The sequence below is a fragment of the Spinacia oleracea genome, chromosome 6, assembly GCF_020520425.1.
Source record: "Spinacia oleracea cultivar Varoflay chromosome 6, BTI_SOV_V1, whole genome shotgun sequence".
Lineage (NCBI taxonomy): Eukaryota > Viridiplantae > Streptophyta > Magnoliopsida > Caryophyllales > Amaranthaceae > Spinacia > Spinacia oleracea.
Genome location: NC_079492.1, coordinates 34689712 through 34701689, shown reverse-complemented (window position 1 = coordinate 34701689; position 11978 = coordinate 34689712). Strand labels below are relative to the sequence as shown.

Genomic DNA, 11978 nt, shown 5'->3' with positions numbered 1-11978 from the left:
TTTACTTTCTAACTTTTAGGAAAGGAAGAGCTTTGCATTTCAACAACCTTCTTCCATGACTCCCTGCTTGAAATCTCCTCCCACCATCTACCAACATTATCTCTCGACGTGAACAGCTCACCAACATCAGTACCATTCACCAAATACTGTGCGTTAGGCAAGTGAGAGAGATCAGCTAAGGTAAAATCATCCCCAGCCAAGTAACGGCTCTCCCCTAGTCTTCTGTCATAGACATCAAGCACTTTTGCTAGCTTTTCTTTGCTCTGTTTGATCAGCCCTTCGTCTTGTTTGATGTTCATGCGAGGAGCAAAAGCTTACTGAAATACCAGGCTTCCTAATGGAGGATTGAAGCTTTGGCTCTCTGCCTCTATCCACTGTTCTATTGATGCTTTCTCCAGTGGATTTATCCCATATAGTTTTATGTTTCCTTGGCTTGCATATTTCTCTGATATGTAACGGCATATTGCTCTTGACTCTGCAAGGAGTTGCATACATACAAGTCTAAGACATTGACATTTCAAGGAAGATGCAAGGTGAAGAAAAATGAGATAGAAGAGACTAGTAAAGGTATCAAAAAAATCCACAGGACCAGACTTTAAGACATTGAGAATGTTTTTATGATTGCCTAATGCTTATAATGCTCCAGTCAAAAGAGATGAGAGTATGACAGAATTTATAATTTGAGTACAGAAAGTGCAAAGTTCTCAAATATTGGAATTTGGAAGGGGTGGTTGTTGTGCACACACAAAACTTCAGATAGCAGAAACTTATCAAGGTTATGTGTTCTTACTAAATACTCCGATTGCGCTTGTCATCTGTCATGCCAACCAGCCAGACATTGTAACTTGAAAACAAAGAAAAAAAAGACTAAATGGACTGATTGAATGCTCATTAGTAGGAGCCATTCTTGAAAGAAAGCAATCAGATGATTCAATTATCAGAAACTGATGCAAAAGATGAACTAAAACATTTAAGTAGCAAGCTGCAGGTACCGTGAGTGTTGAGAAACCATTTACTCTGACATGCATGATGAAACAATCATGGAGAAAAAAGAGTGATCATTACAGAGATCTATACAAAACTCCTGAAAAGCGAGTATCCATCTCAAAGCAAATCACGTATTTTAAGTGCACACAAGAAACTCAAATGACTAAACTACAAGACAATGCTGTGTTTTTTGGACAATTTTGGCATTTGATAGGATACAAGAGATTTCTTTATATTATGTGAAATGGATAGCTGGAACTCCCAAGAACAACAAATCAAAAACTTTATCAGTTTTGACAGGAAAACATCAATCATTTCTTAATAACCTGAAACAACTACAAGACAATTAACAGCATTGATTCAGTAAGCCATTGTAACAACATCTAAGAGGTAAACTAACACATTTCCAAAGTGAAAAACACACACATTATAGTCAGGACATTTGTTGAAAGAATGAAGAAAGTATTGACGCGTCTGTTACATGTAGACACTTGTAACTAAGCAAAGCTGCAACATGTAATAGTTGATTAAGAAGCCTAACAAAATGACATATATACTTCTGTGATAACTGATAAGCGCCCTTCTATAAGCAATGTCAAAAGTCCAATAAGGATATCAAGTTATAATATACTTATGTAGTAAATAGTTATGAAATACAGTCATCTAATTAGTAATATTAAAAACAGGTTTACTGGTATTGTGATTGCCAGCCATAAACTACAAGTTATCAAATTTTTGAAGTTACTAGCATGCTTCTGATATTAGTTAACAACAATGCAGCAAGCATATGCAAGCCTAATACAAGTTTTTGGACTAATGACAGTATGAATACCTCCATCTTGTTTCCGGATACTGTTGGTGATCATGATCAGCCTACACAGCCAACAACCACACCAGTGCAAGTGCAGCATAACAAGGCAGGTCTAGCATACACATGAATGCAGCTCTTGTAACTGATTCTGTTACTTGTCAGCTAGTTTGTCTGTTTGTGACAACTAGGATATTTATGATTGGCTAGTTGTTTTATTTCCTGTAATATGATTGGTTGGTACAGCTGTGTACTAGCTTACTATATATATTAGGAGTAAGCCTCAATCAATGATTATCACAGAATATTTCCTAAAAGCTGTAATAAGAAAACTTCTCTTTAATACAAGCTTCTGTGCAGCTCCGTTTATGGCTGCTTAAGTTTACTTCCCTTCTTCTTAGCTTCTGCATTTATTGAAGATTTCAACATGGTATCAGAGCAGTAAACACAGATCCTGAATCAGTAGTTCTTTCTAAACACAGTGATACAATTCAATCAGAATTCTAAGCATATCAAATTTGAGGGTATGTTCTTCAACTGCTGGTATTTTTCTGATTTTCTGTGAATCAGTAGTGCATTATGATCTTCTGATTAGTAGATAGATTCTCTGTATGTGATTCTGTTGATATTCTTCTGTTTCTTGAATTTCTTCGTGGAATTTTTTTAGTTTGATTGCAAAATTCTGTTGATAATCTGCTGCTATTATTTTTTTTTTCTTCAATCAAATCCTAAAATCATCTCATCTCATCTAAATCTTCTTTTTCCTCAAATCAAATCCTTCATCAAACACTTTCAGTTTTATTTCTTTTATTCTAAGAAAATCTCAATCTCAAAAAAAAAAAAATCAGTCATGACAACTCTACAACCTAATCAAGATCCAGCTAGTCCATTTTATTTGCATCCAACAGATAACACTGCAAGTCAGTTAGTCTCAGTGAAATTTAAAAGAGAAGGCTATGGTGATTGGAGGAGAAGTATGATGATCTCTATGTCATCAAAGAACAAGCTAGGTTTTGTGAATGGAACACTAGCTAAACCTGATGTAACAGCTGACACTTATCAGGCTTGGATGAGATGCAATGACATGATGATTTCATGGATACTGTTTAATCTGGACACAAACATTGCCAAAAGTGTGTTATACTTTAACACAGCTAGAGAGATTTGGCTAGACCTGGAAGAAAGATTTGGATACGTTTCTGGTCCACAGTTGTTTTCTCTTGAACAACAAGCTGCAGAAATCACACAAGGAGGACAGAACATTGCTGAATTTTTCACAGAGATTAAGTCTATTTGGGACAAGATAAGTGCTGCTAATCCTCTGCCATCATGTACTTGCAACCAATGTACATGTAACTTGACTCAAAAGATCTTCAAGATGCAGCAAGACCAAAGGCTGATGCAATTCTTAATGAAATTAGGGGAACATTTAAGCACTGCAAGGGGAAATTTGTTGATGATGCAACCTTTGCCCACCATCACTCATGCTTATAGGATGTTGGCTCAAGAAGAAAGACAAAGAGAGATCAGTGCTCCCATGCAACATACAGAGAATCATGCTTTCATAGCAGATAGAAGGAGGTATAATGACTTACAAGGAAGAAACAATCCTTACAAAATTGGATACAAGAACACTTATCAGTATGGTGGAAACAGAACTGGATACAAGAAACCATTTACATATTATTGTGATCATTGCAAGGTCAATGGACATAGTACAGAAAGGTGTTTTAAGTTGCATGGATATCCTCCAGGTTTCACTGGTTTTAAGAGTGACAAAAGAACAGCAGCAGCAGCTTACTTTGATGAACCATATGGGGATGATATGACAGAGTATCAACCACAATTCCAAGAAACTGACAGGGAACAACAACCAGGATTTCTTACAGCTGATCAGTGCACTCAGTTGTTAAGTTTGTTAACCAAACAACAGAATGAGAAGAGTTCAACAGATACACAGAATGATGAAGGAGAGGCTTCTGGCCATGCATTTATGGCAGGTAATACTTTTTGCTTTCTCACTTGTGCTCATTCTAGCTGGTTGTTAGACAGTGGTGCATCAGATCACATGTGTGCAAATATCAACATGTTTAAAAGCTATGAACCTGTCACTGGAACTGATGAATACATAACTATACCTGATGGAAGGAAAGTGGCCATTCTACACAGAGGGACAGTCATTTTAAATGAAAATATACAGCTAAAGGGTGTCCTACATGTGCCAGATTTTCAATATAATTTATTATCTGTGAATAAGTTGTGCTTGGATCATCAGTGTACAATCTCATTTACTGCTGACAAATGCTATCTTCAGGGCCATTTAATGAAAAGGCCACAGGTTCTTGGTAGTGTGAGATCAGGTCTGTACAGTGTGGACACAAGCAAAGAAGATCCAGTTGTAACAAGTTCAACACAATGTCTTTCAGCCACTGCAGAGTCAACAGATGTGAAGATATGGCACCTTAGACTTGGTCATATGCCATTTCTTAAGATAAAACTTGTAGTGGATAATCTAGCTACTACCTGTAATAATGACAGTATATGTCAGATATGTCCAGCTGCAAAGCAACCTAGAAATTCTTTTCCTGTAAGCAGTATTAAGACTAAGAGAAGGTTTCAGATGATACATCTGGACACTTGGGGTCCATATAAGAATAAAACTCACAATGGTTGTACTATGTTCCTCACTATAGTGGATGATTTTACTAGAACTACATGGACACACCTTCTGAAATCAAAGAATGATGCTGTAACTGTGATTGATTCGTTTCTAAAAATGGTTGAAACACAGTTTGATAGCAAGGTACTTTGTGTCAGATCTGATAATGCTTTAGAATTGTGTGAAGGAGAGATGAAAAATTTATTGCTCAGTAAGGGAATTCTTCATCAGACTAGCTGTAGTGGCACTCCACAGCAGAATGGAGTTGTGGAAAGAAAACACAGGCATTTGCTAGAAACAGCTAGGGCATTGCACTTTCAGTCAAAGCTACCAATACAGTACTGGGGAGAATGCATACTATGTGCCACTTATTTGATTAACAGAATGCCTTTGAAGAGTATTGACAATATGACACCCTATGAAAAATTGCATGGACACAAACCTTCTTATGCACACTTGAGAGCATTTGGATGTCTCTGCTATGCATCTACTTCTAAAGTCAACAGAACCAAATTTGATAAAAGAGCAACTGCATGTGTGTTCATTGGATATTCACCTTCACAGAAGGGATACAAGATTCTTGATCCACAGTCCAAGAAAATAAGCATTTCCAGAGATGTTACTTTTTCTGAAACACATTTTCCCTTTCACCATCTTCCAGATTCTCATTCTGGAACCAACTCTTTACCTCCATATATTTTTCTTCCCAAACACACACCACTTCTTCCTGATCCAGACCTAAATTCACCTTTTCTTCCCCACTTACCACATTCATCTTCTTCTTCCTCTACTCACCATAGTGATTCACCATCTTCTGCTACTCCCTCTACTTCTACTACTTCTTCTGCTCCTCATCAAAATTCACCATCTTCCACTCCTCTTCACTCATCTACTTCTTCTTCTTCTTTCCATTCTCCAAACTTCACACAGGATCTTACAGATCCTCCTCCTAGAAAGTCTACAAGGGTTCACAAACCTCCCACTTATCTTGCTGATTATCAATGTCATACAGCTACACACTGGTGTAACCTGGTGACTTACACTAGCTTGCCCAAGAGCTATCATGCCATGGTAGCAAAGATTGACAGTTTGATAGAGCCTAAGAATTACAAAGAAGCAGTAAAAAGTCCTGAATGGATAAAAGCTATGGAAAAAGAGATAGAAGCTTTACTTGAGAATCAAACTTGGGAGGTGGTCACTTTGCCACATGGAAAGAAACCCATTGGATGCAAATGGGTGTTTAAAGTGAAACTAAAGGCTGATGGTACTCTTGAAAGATGCAAAGCAAGATTGGTAGCACAGGGGTACACTCAGCAATATGGGATTGATTTTGAGGAAACTTTCTCCCCTGTAGTGAAGATGGCAACAGTGAGATGCATAGTGGCTTTAGCAGCAAGCAAGAAATGGACCATTTACCAATTAGATGTTAATAATGCTTTTCTTCATGGGGATCTCCATGAAGAAGTATATATGAAGATGCCAGAGGGGATTCCTAATCCTAACAACAAGGTTTGCAGGCTTACAAAGTCACTATATGGACTGAAACAGGCATCAAGGCAATGGTTTGCCAAGCTACACACTGAACTGCAGACACAAGGTTTCCTACAATCTAAGAATGATTATTCTCTTTTTATCAAAAGGGATGAACATCACATTACTCTTGCTGCAGTTTATGTGGATGACATTTTGTTAACTGGGAATCATCTTCCTACCATTGAAACATTAAAGAAGCATCTGGATGATGTTTTCAGTATCAAGGATTTAGGAATGATGAACTATTTCTTGGGTATTGAGGTTGGATATTTGGAGAATGGTGTGATCTTAACTCAGAAGAAGTTCACTAAATCTTTGCTTGCAGACAGTGGTTTTGACCTTCACAAAACTGCACCTACACCTCTACCTATCAATACAAAGCTTCTAGCTGATACAGGAGATTTGTTTGATAAACCTGAGCTTTACAGAACTCTGGTGGGAAAGTTAAACTTTCTAACACACACCAGACCAGACCTGTGTTTTGCAGTACAACTTTTGAGCCAATTCATGCATCAACCTAGACTTCCACATGTTGCTGCTCTCCAACATGTTCTTAGGTATGTGGCAGGTTCAGAAGGTCAAGGCATTCTTCTTCATGCCTCAGATACATTAACTTTACAAGCTTTCTCTGATAGTGATTGGGCAGCATGTCCTAATTCCAGGAAATCTATCACTGGTTATATCCTATTGTTTGGTAACTCACCAATTTCTTGGAAATCTAAGAAGCAAAGTACTATTTCCAGAAGCTCTTCAGAAGCTGAGTATAGAGCTATGGCAGCTGCTTCTGCTGAAGTCACTTGGTTGGTCAGATTGTTGGAAGAAATTGGGGTTACACACTTGAAGCCTGTCACCCTTCACTGTGATAACCAATCTGCCATTTACATAGCAAAGAATCCAGTGTTTCATGAGCGCACAAAACACATTGAAATTGACTGTCACTTTACAAGAGATAAAGTGTTGGAAGGCCTTATTCAACTCACCTATTTGCCTACTCAGTCACAACTTGCAGACATCTTTACTAAGGCTTTGCCTTCACCTCATTTTTATGAGCTTCTTTCCAAGCTTGGTGTTTCTCATGCCACCCCAAGCTTGAGGGGGGGTGTTGGTGATCATGATCAGCCTACACAGCCAACAACCACACCAGTGCAAGTGCAGCATAACAAGGCAGGTCTAGCATACACAGGAATGCAGCTCTTGTAACTGATTCTGTTACTTGTCAGCTAGTTTGTCTGTTTGTGACAACTAGGATATTTATGATTGGCTAGTTGTTTTATTTCCTGTAATATGATTGGTTGGTACAGCTGTGTACTAGCTTACTATATATATTAGGAGTAAGCCTCAATCAATGATTATCACAGAATATTTCCTAAAAGCTGTAATAAGAAAACTTCTCTTTAATACAAGCTTCTGTGCAGCTCCGTTTATGGCTGCTTAAGTTTACTTCCCTTCTTCTTAGCTTCTGCATTTATTGAAGATTTCAACAGATACATCTAAAGCTTAGGTGTAACCAAAGTGATTTTTGACTCAAATGGCCAGTTTAGCTCTTTAGCAGAATTTAAAATGAGCAAAAATACAGCATTGGGTGCCCCACGAAAAAAGATAGATTTTGTATCACGTCAATGCTTTATGTCCATTTCCGATGGAGCCAAAGATTCATTTGTTCTTTTGGCTGTGGGATGTAATGGACTAAATCAAAATGGCTCTTAAAACCTCTTTGCTTCCTTGCTTCCTTTCCATGAAGTAGGAGAAGGTCGTCCCGTTGTCGTCCCGTTATCGCTTGCGTACATCCGATCCCCCTTTACCTGGCTTTGCGGGAGCCTTTTTGAGGCAATGGGGTAATGATAATGAATGAATGAATGTCAATGCTTTGGTGTTAAAAAGGCACATCCGTACCAGCAGGTAAAAGTCGAACCTTTTTCTTATAAAAAAAGTTAAATAAGAAATTTAGTTAAACAAACTCCCTAACTAGTCTTTCTTTTCCACAATAAAGACAGGACTTCCCTAATCGGTATAGTTGATGCTTTGACAAATAAAGAAAATCAATGTTGTTGATATAATACTCCGTATAAGTTAAGCATTAGATAACCAATACAATATTAACAAGCCCTTAAACTTTTATCTTATCTAATCCGGACTTACTAACCCTTATCTTGACTTAAGACCCTTACCAACGAACTCATTGTAGTTGTGAATTGAACTTGGGAATCCCCTACCTCCACCTATCTAAACTTGTCGACCCAAAACTGAATGTATTTGTTCCTGAAATAAATGGAGTCAACTACAAAGATCTACAAGTACATTATGAAGCCCACAATATAAACTCCATTTCTGTAGCAATTGAAGTTGAAAATCAATTATATAATCAACAACAAAAACAAAAACAGGCAGATAGGGTTCAGGGTTCTAATTAGTAAATGTAAATTAAATGAGTCGATAAGATCTATAGAGACATAGAATGGAAATTTGTAATTACCAAAAAGGGTAAAGTTGTCATCTTGGAAAGCAGGAACTTGACCAAAAGGCTGAATTTTGAGGTAATCAGGAGACTTGTGTTCTCCTTTAGACATGTTGACATTGATGAGCTCAAAATGGACTTGTTTTTCCAAAAGACATGCCAACACCCTTGACACCGCCGTTGAAAGCGGTGGTCCGTACACTTTCACCGGTGTACTTGTCATTTCTTTCGGAATACAGTGTAGTGTGTGAGGAATTATGTCTTTAGACATTTTCGGCAATTACTAAATATATAGGAATTAATTATGAAGATAATAAGTTAATTATTTTAGTAATCATATTTGCTTGCTAGAGAATAAATGTGATTAGCAGGACAATATTGATTGGACCTACAACTAAAATATATTAATCCTATAAGGTCACACATATAAGCATTAATTGGAATGGGCCCAAAAGGCCCGATGGCAACCGGTCTGTTAAGGGAAGAATGTTAGGCTTTAGTTTTGTGTTAACCTAAAACTCTCACATTATAATAGTTATAATGTCAGGGATTTAGAAACTACGTGATTGAATATATCTGACACAAAAAGAAAACACAAAAAACCCTAACTGTCATTCTCTAAACGCCGTACATCCCAAACAAAGCAAGAGACAGATTGTGATTGTTCTCTTCCGTACTAGCATACGTGGGATTCAATTCGTGCTTGTGGACTGAGTAGAGGAGCAACAAGTGGGCTCTAAGATCTTCGAAGCTTGCATACGAACGGGAGAACACGCTTCAAAGGTAATTATTCTTTCAACTTAATCTGATCTATACTATTGTTATGCATGAGATCCTGTGATAGATGTTAGGAAATTGTTTCCTGAAATTCCGCTTTATGCATGTATATGTTCCTACAGTGGTATCAGTTTTAGCCTATTGCATAATATTTTATGATCATGATTGTATGCAACATTATTATTTTGATTCAATTCAGGGAAGATTTATTTATGGCTTGAATTTGCAAAATTAATATATGATATTAATTGATTGGAATCATTAAATCGTGATTTAATTAATTTTTGCTCAAAATAAATTTATAAAATTCCGAAATTTTTATCACAGGGTCGAAATTAACAGTTAATATCACATAAAAAATTTCGGATTTTTTAAAATTAAATTCGTCAGATTTTAAATTATTTATTGGTTAATAAGATTAATCATGGAAATAATTTGTTAACAATTAAAGATTTGATTTTTAATTTGTTAAATAAATCTACTGATTATCCCCTAATTTTTATACATTAGCCGAAATTTTTTGGTAATTTTTTAACTATTTTTCGGAATTTTTGTATATTAATCATTGAATTTGGTTAATTTTTATGTTTAATTCGATTAATCATAAAATTTAAGGATAACAATTAAAATTTTTGATTTTATTTGTTAAGAAAATTCAATAGATCTGCCTGGTAATTTAATTCGAATTTTTCGGAATATAATTGTTATTTTCTTGAATTATTTGAATAAAATGAGATAATTATGCCTTAAATTTTGAATTCTTGTTAGATTTAATTTTAATAAAGATTTTAAATTGAAATCTAACTTCTAACAACCCTAAAATTCAGTTTAAGGATTGTTAATTTATTCAAATTTTTTGCCATAATTTTCGGATTATCACACCTAATTAAATTTCTTAATCTTTAAACAAAAGTTGGATAAAGATTAGTTTAAATTGATTAATTGTTACACAATTTAATGAAATTGCCCACCATGGCTGGGTGGCCACCACCCGCGGCGGTGGAGCCACGGTGGAGGGTGAATTAGGGCTGTGTTACGGCAGAAGAAGGGGTGGCGGCAGGCGGCAGTAAGGGCAGTAGTAAGGGCGGCGTGTGACGCTGTTTTGCGCCTGGCTCGCTGGTTGTACTGGCTCGCTGGTCGGCCCGGATGCCGGCTTCTTCTGGTGGTCGGGTCGGCCGGCGTGGCTGGGGATTTCTACCGCAAAAGGCCGGAATGAGGTGTTAGCTTGTCGACGGTTTTCGTGACTGATGGCCGGCGTCGAGTTCCTTGAGGCAGGGGGACAGGAGGTGCCGCCTAGCCTGCTGGGCTCGTGCCTCCTCATAACAAAAAAAAAAAAAAAAAGGAAATAAGAAAGGGGAATAACCATCAGTCAGTAGTGGTTAAGAAAATGTTTGACTTTTTCATTAAAAGGAAAGAATTTTCCTAACGATGTTAGTATGGAAAAGGTCAAAATTATTTTGATTTAGTTTTCTAAATTTAACCTATTGTTATTTTGAGTAACTTGAAAATATTTTTTTTTGGAAAATTATAGCATAAATCAATAAATTTCCTTTTAATGCAAATTAAAGATTAATGAGATTATTCTAGCCATATTTAAATAAGTAATTGAATTAAAATAATAAAGATTCATAAATAATGTTAAACTTAAATTGTTTAAGTTTTTATAATTATTTTGGAAATGCTATTTGCTTATTAAAAGTTAATAAGTAAATAATTTGTGTTTAATATAGTTTGATATTATATGCGTGTATGGAATATATATGATATTTTGTTACAGTCAAGTGACTAGTATGGCCCAAAATAGGATAGAAAATACGATCTGCGTATCGTTTTGTATTCTTGTAAATTTTGAAATACGACCTGTGCATCGTTCTGTATTGTTGTAATTTAATTTAAAAGTTTAAATTAGATTATAAAGTTCGTATTATAAGCTCGATGGAGTAAGAAGGTTCAATCAGAAATTCAAGGATAGAGATCCAAGAAAGATGAACAGGAACCCAAGAAGATTTGAGCTTATTTTTTAGGGCCATACTAGGATCACATTTAATTTTTATGCATTTTATATTGCCTTAAAATGCTTATTGAGTTTATGTATGTGGTTATTTAAAGCAATGTGTTCACTTTTTATTAACCAACATAGTAAACTTAGATCCCAAAATAATATTGAGTTTATGTGCTTTTCCATACAACACCTATAAAGCCTTAGATCATGAGTAATAGGTTCTGCCAAAGCAGGGTGTTGCTTATAATTCCGGGGATAGTAGGGTAGGTTTTTGAAACTTACATGTTAATGTTTGGTTTAACTCAACAAAACTATCAAAAGACAAAGTTTTGGGTTTTGAAGCTTAGAGATAGGAAAATACAAAGAGTTGGTAACCTGTCTACCAAGAGTTATAATCAGTTATAATTAGTAAAATGTTTACTTACCTCGAATACTATAAATTAAAGTAGCAGGGCCAAAGTCCGTTTGATTGTAGTGGGAGGGGATCTTGGTTAATTCTTTATTCAATGGGGACTTCTAATTTTGAATAAAGGGTAGTAGTGAATTGAATTTGTTTAATTGCTACTTTTGATAAACATTATATTGAATCTTGCTTTACTTTTTATTGTAGTTATCATGTCTGGTGCAAACAACTCTACTTTTAACTTGCGCCATCTAATTGAAAACAAACTGAATGCACACAACTTCCTACAATGGGAAAAGGCTATGAGAATTGTTCTCAGAGCGGAAGGAAAAGAAAGTGTTCTTGAAAATCCAC

General features: G+C 36.0%; 1 protein-coding gene across 1 annotated transcript; it reads right to left on the bottom strand.

Moving 5' to 3' along the window:
• Positions 1-8: 8 nt before the first annotated feature.
• LOC130463062 (glutathione S-transferase F11-like) lies at positions 9-2224 on the bottom strand. Its single transcript, XM_056832086.1, has 3 exons — positions 2182-2224; positions 327-475; positions 9-263 (listed from the first exon to the last, which is right to left on the bottom strand). The coding sequence occupies exons 1-3, from the start codon at positions 2222-2224 to the stop codon at positions 9-11; spliced, it is 447 nt and encodes a 148-aa protein (XP_056688064.1).
• Between the last annotated feature and the right edge of the window lie 9754 nt (positions 2225-11978).

Coding starts and splice junctions, on each gene's coding strand:
- LOC130463062 (XM_056832086.1), bottom strand. CDS start 2,224: ATGTTGAAATCTTCAATAAATGCAGAAGCTAAGAAGAAGGGAA. Junction 476..2,181: donor AGAAGCTAAGAAGAAGGGAA/GTAAACTTAAGC, acceptor AACTCCTTGCAG/AGTCAAGAGCAATATGCCGT. Junction 264..326: donor ATCCTCCATTAGGAAGCCTG/GTATTTCAGTAA, acceptor CTGATCAAACAG/AGCAAAGAAAAGCTAGCAAA.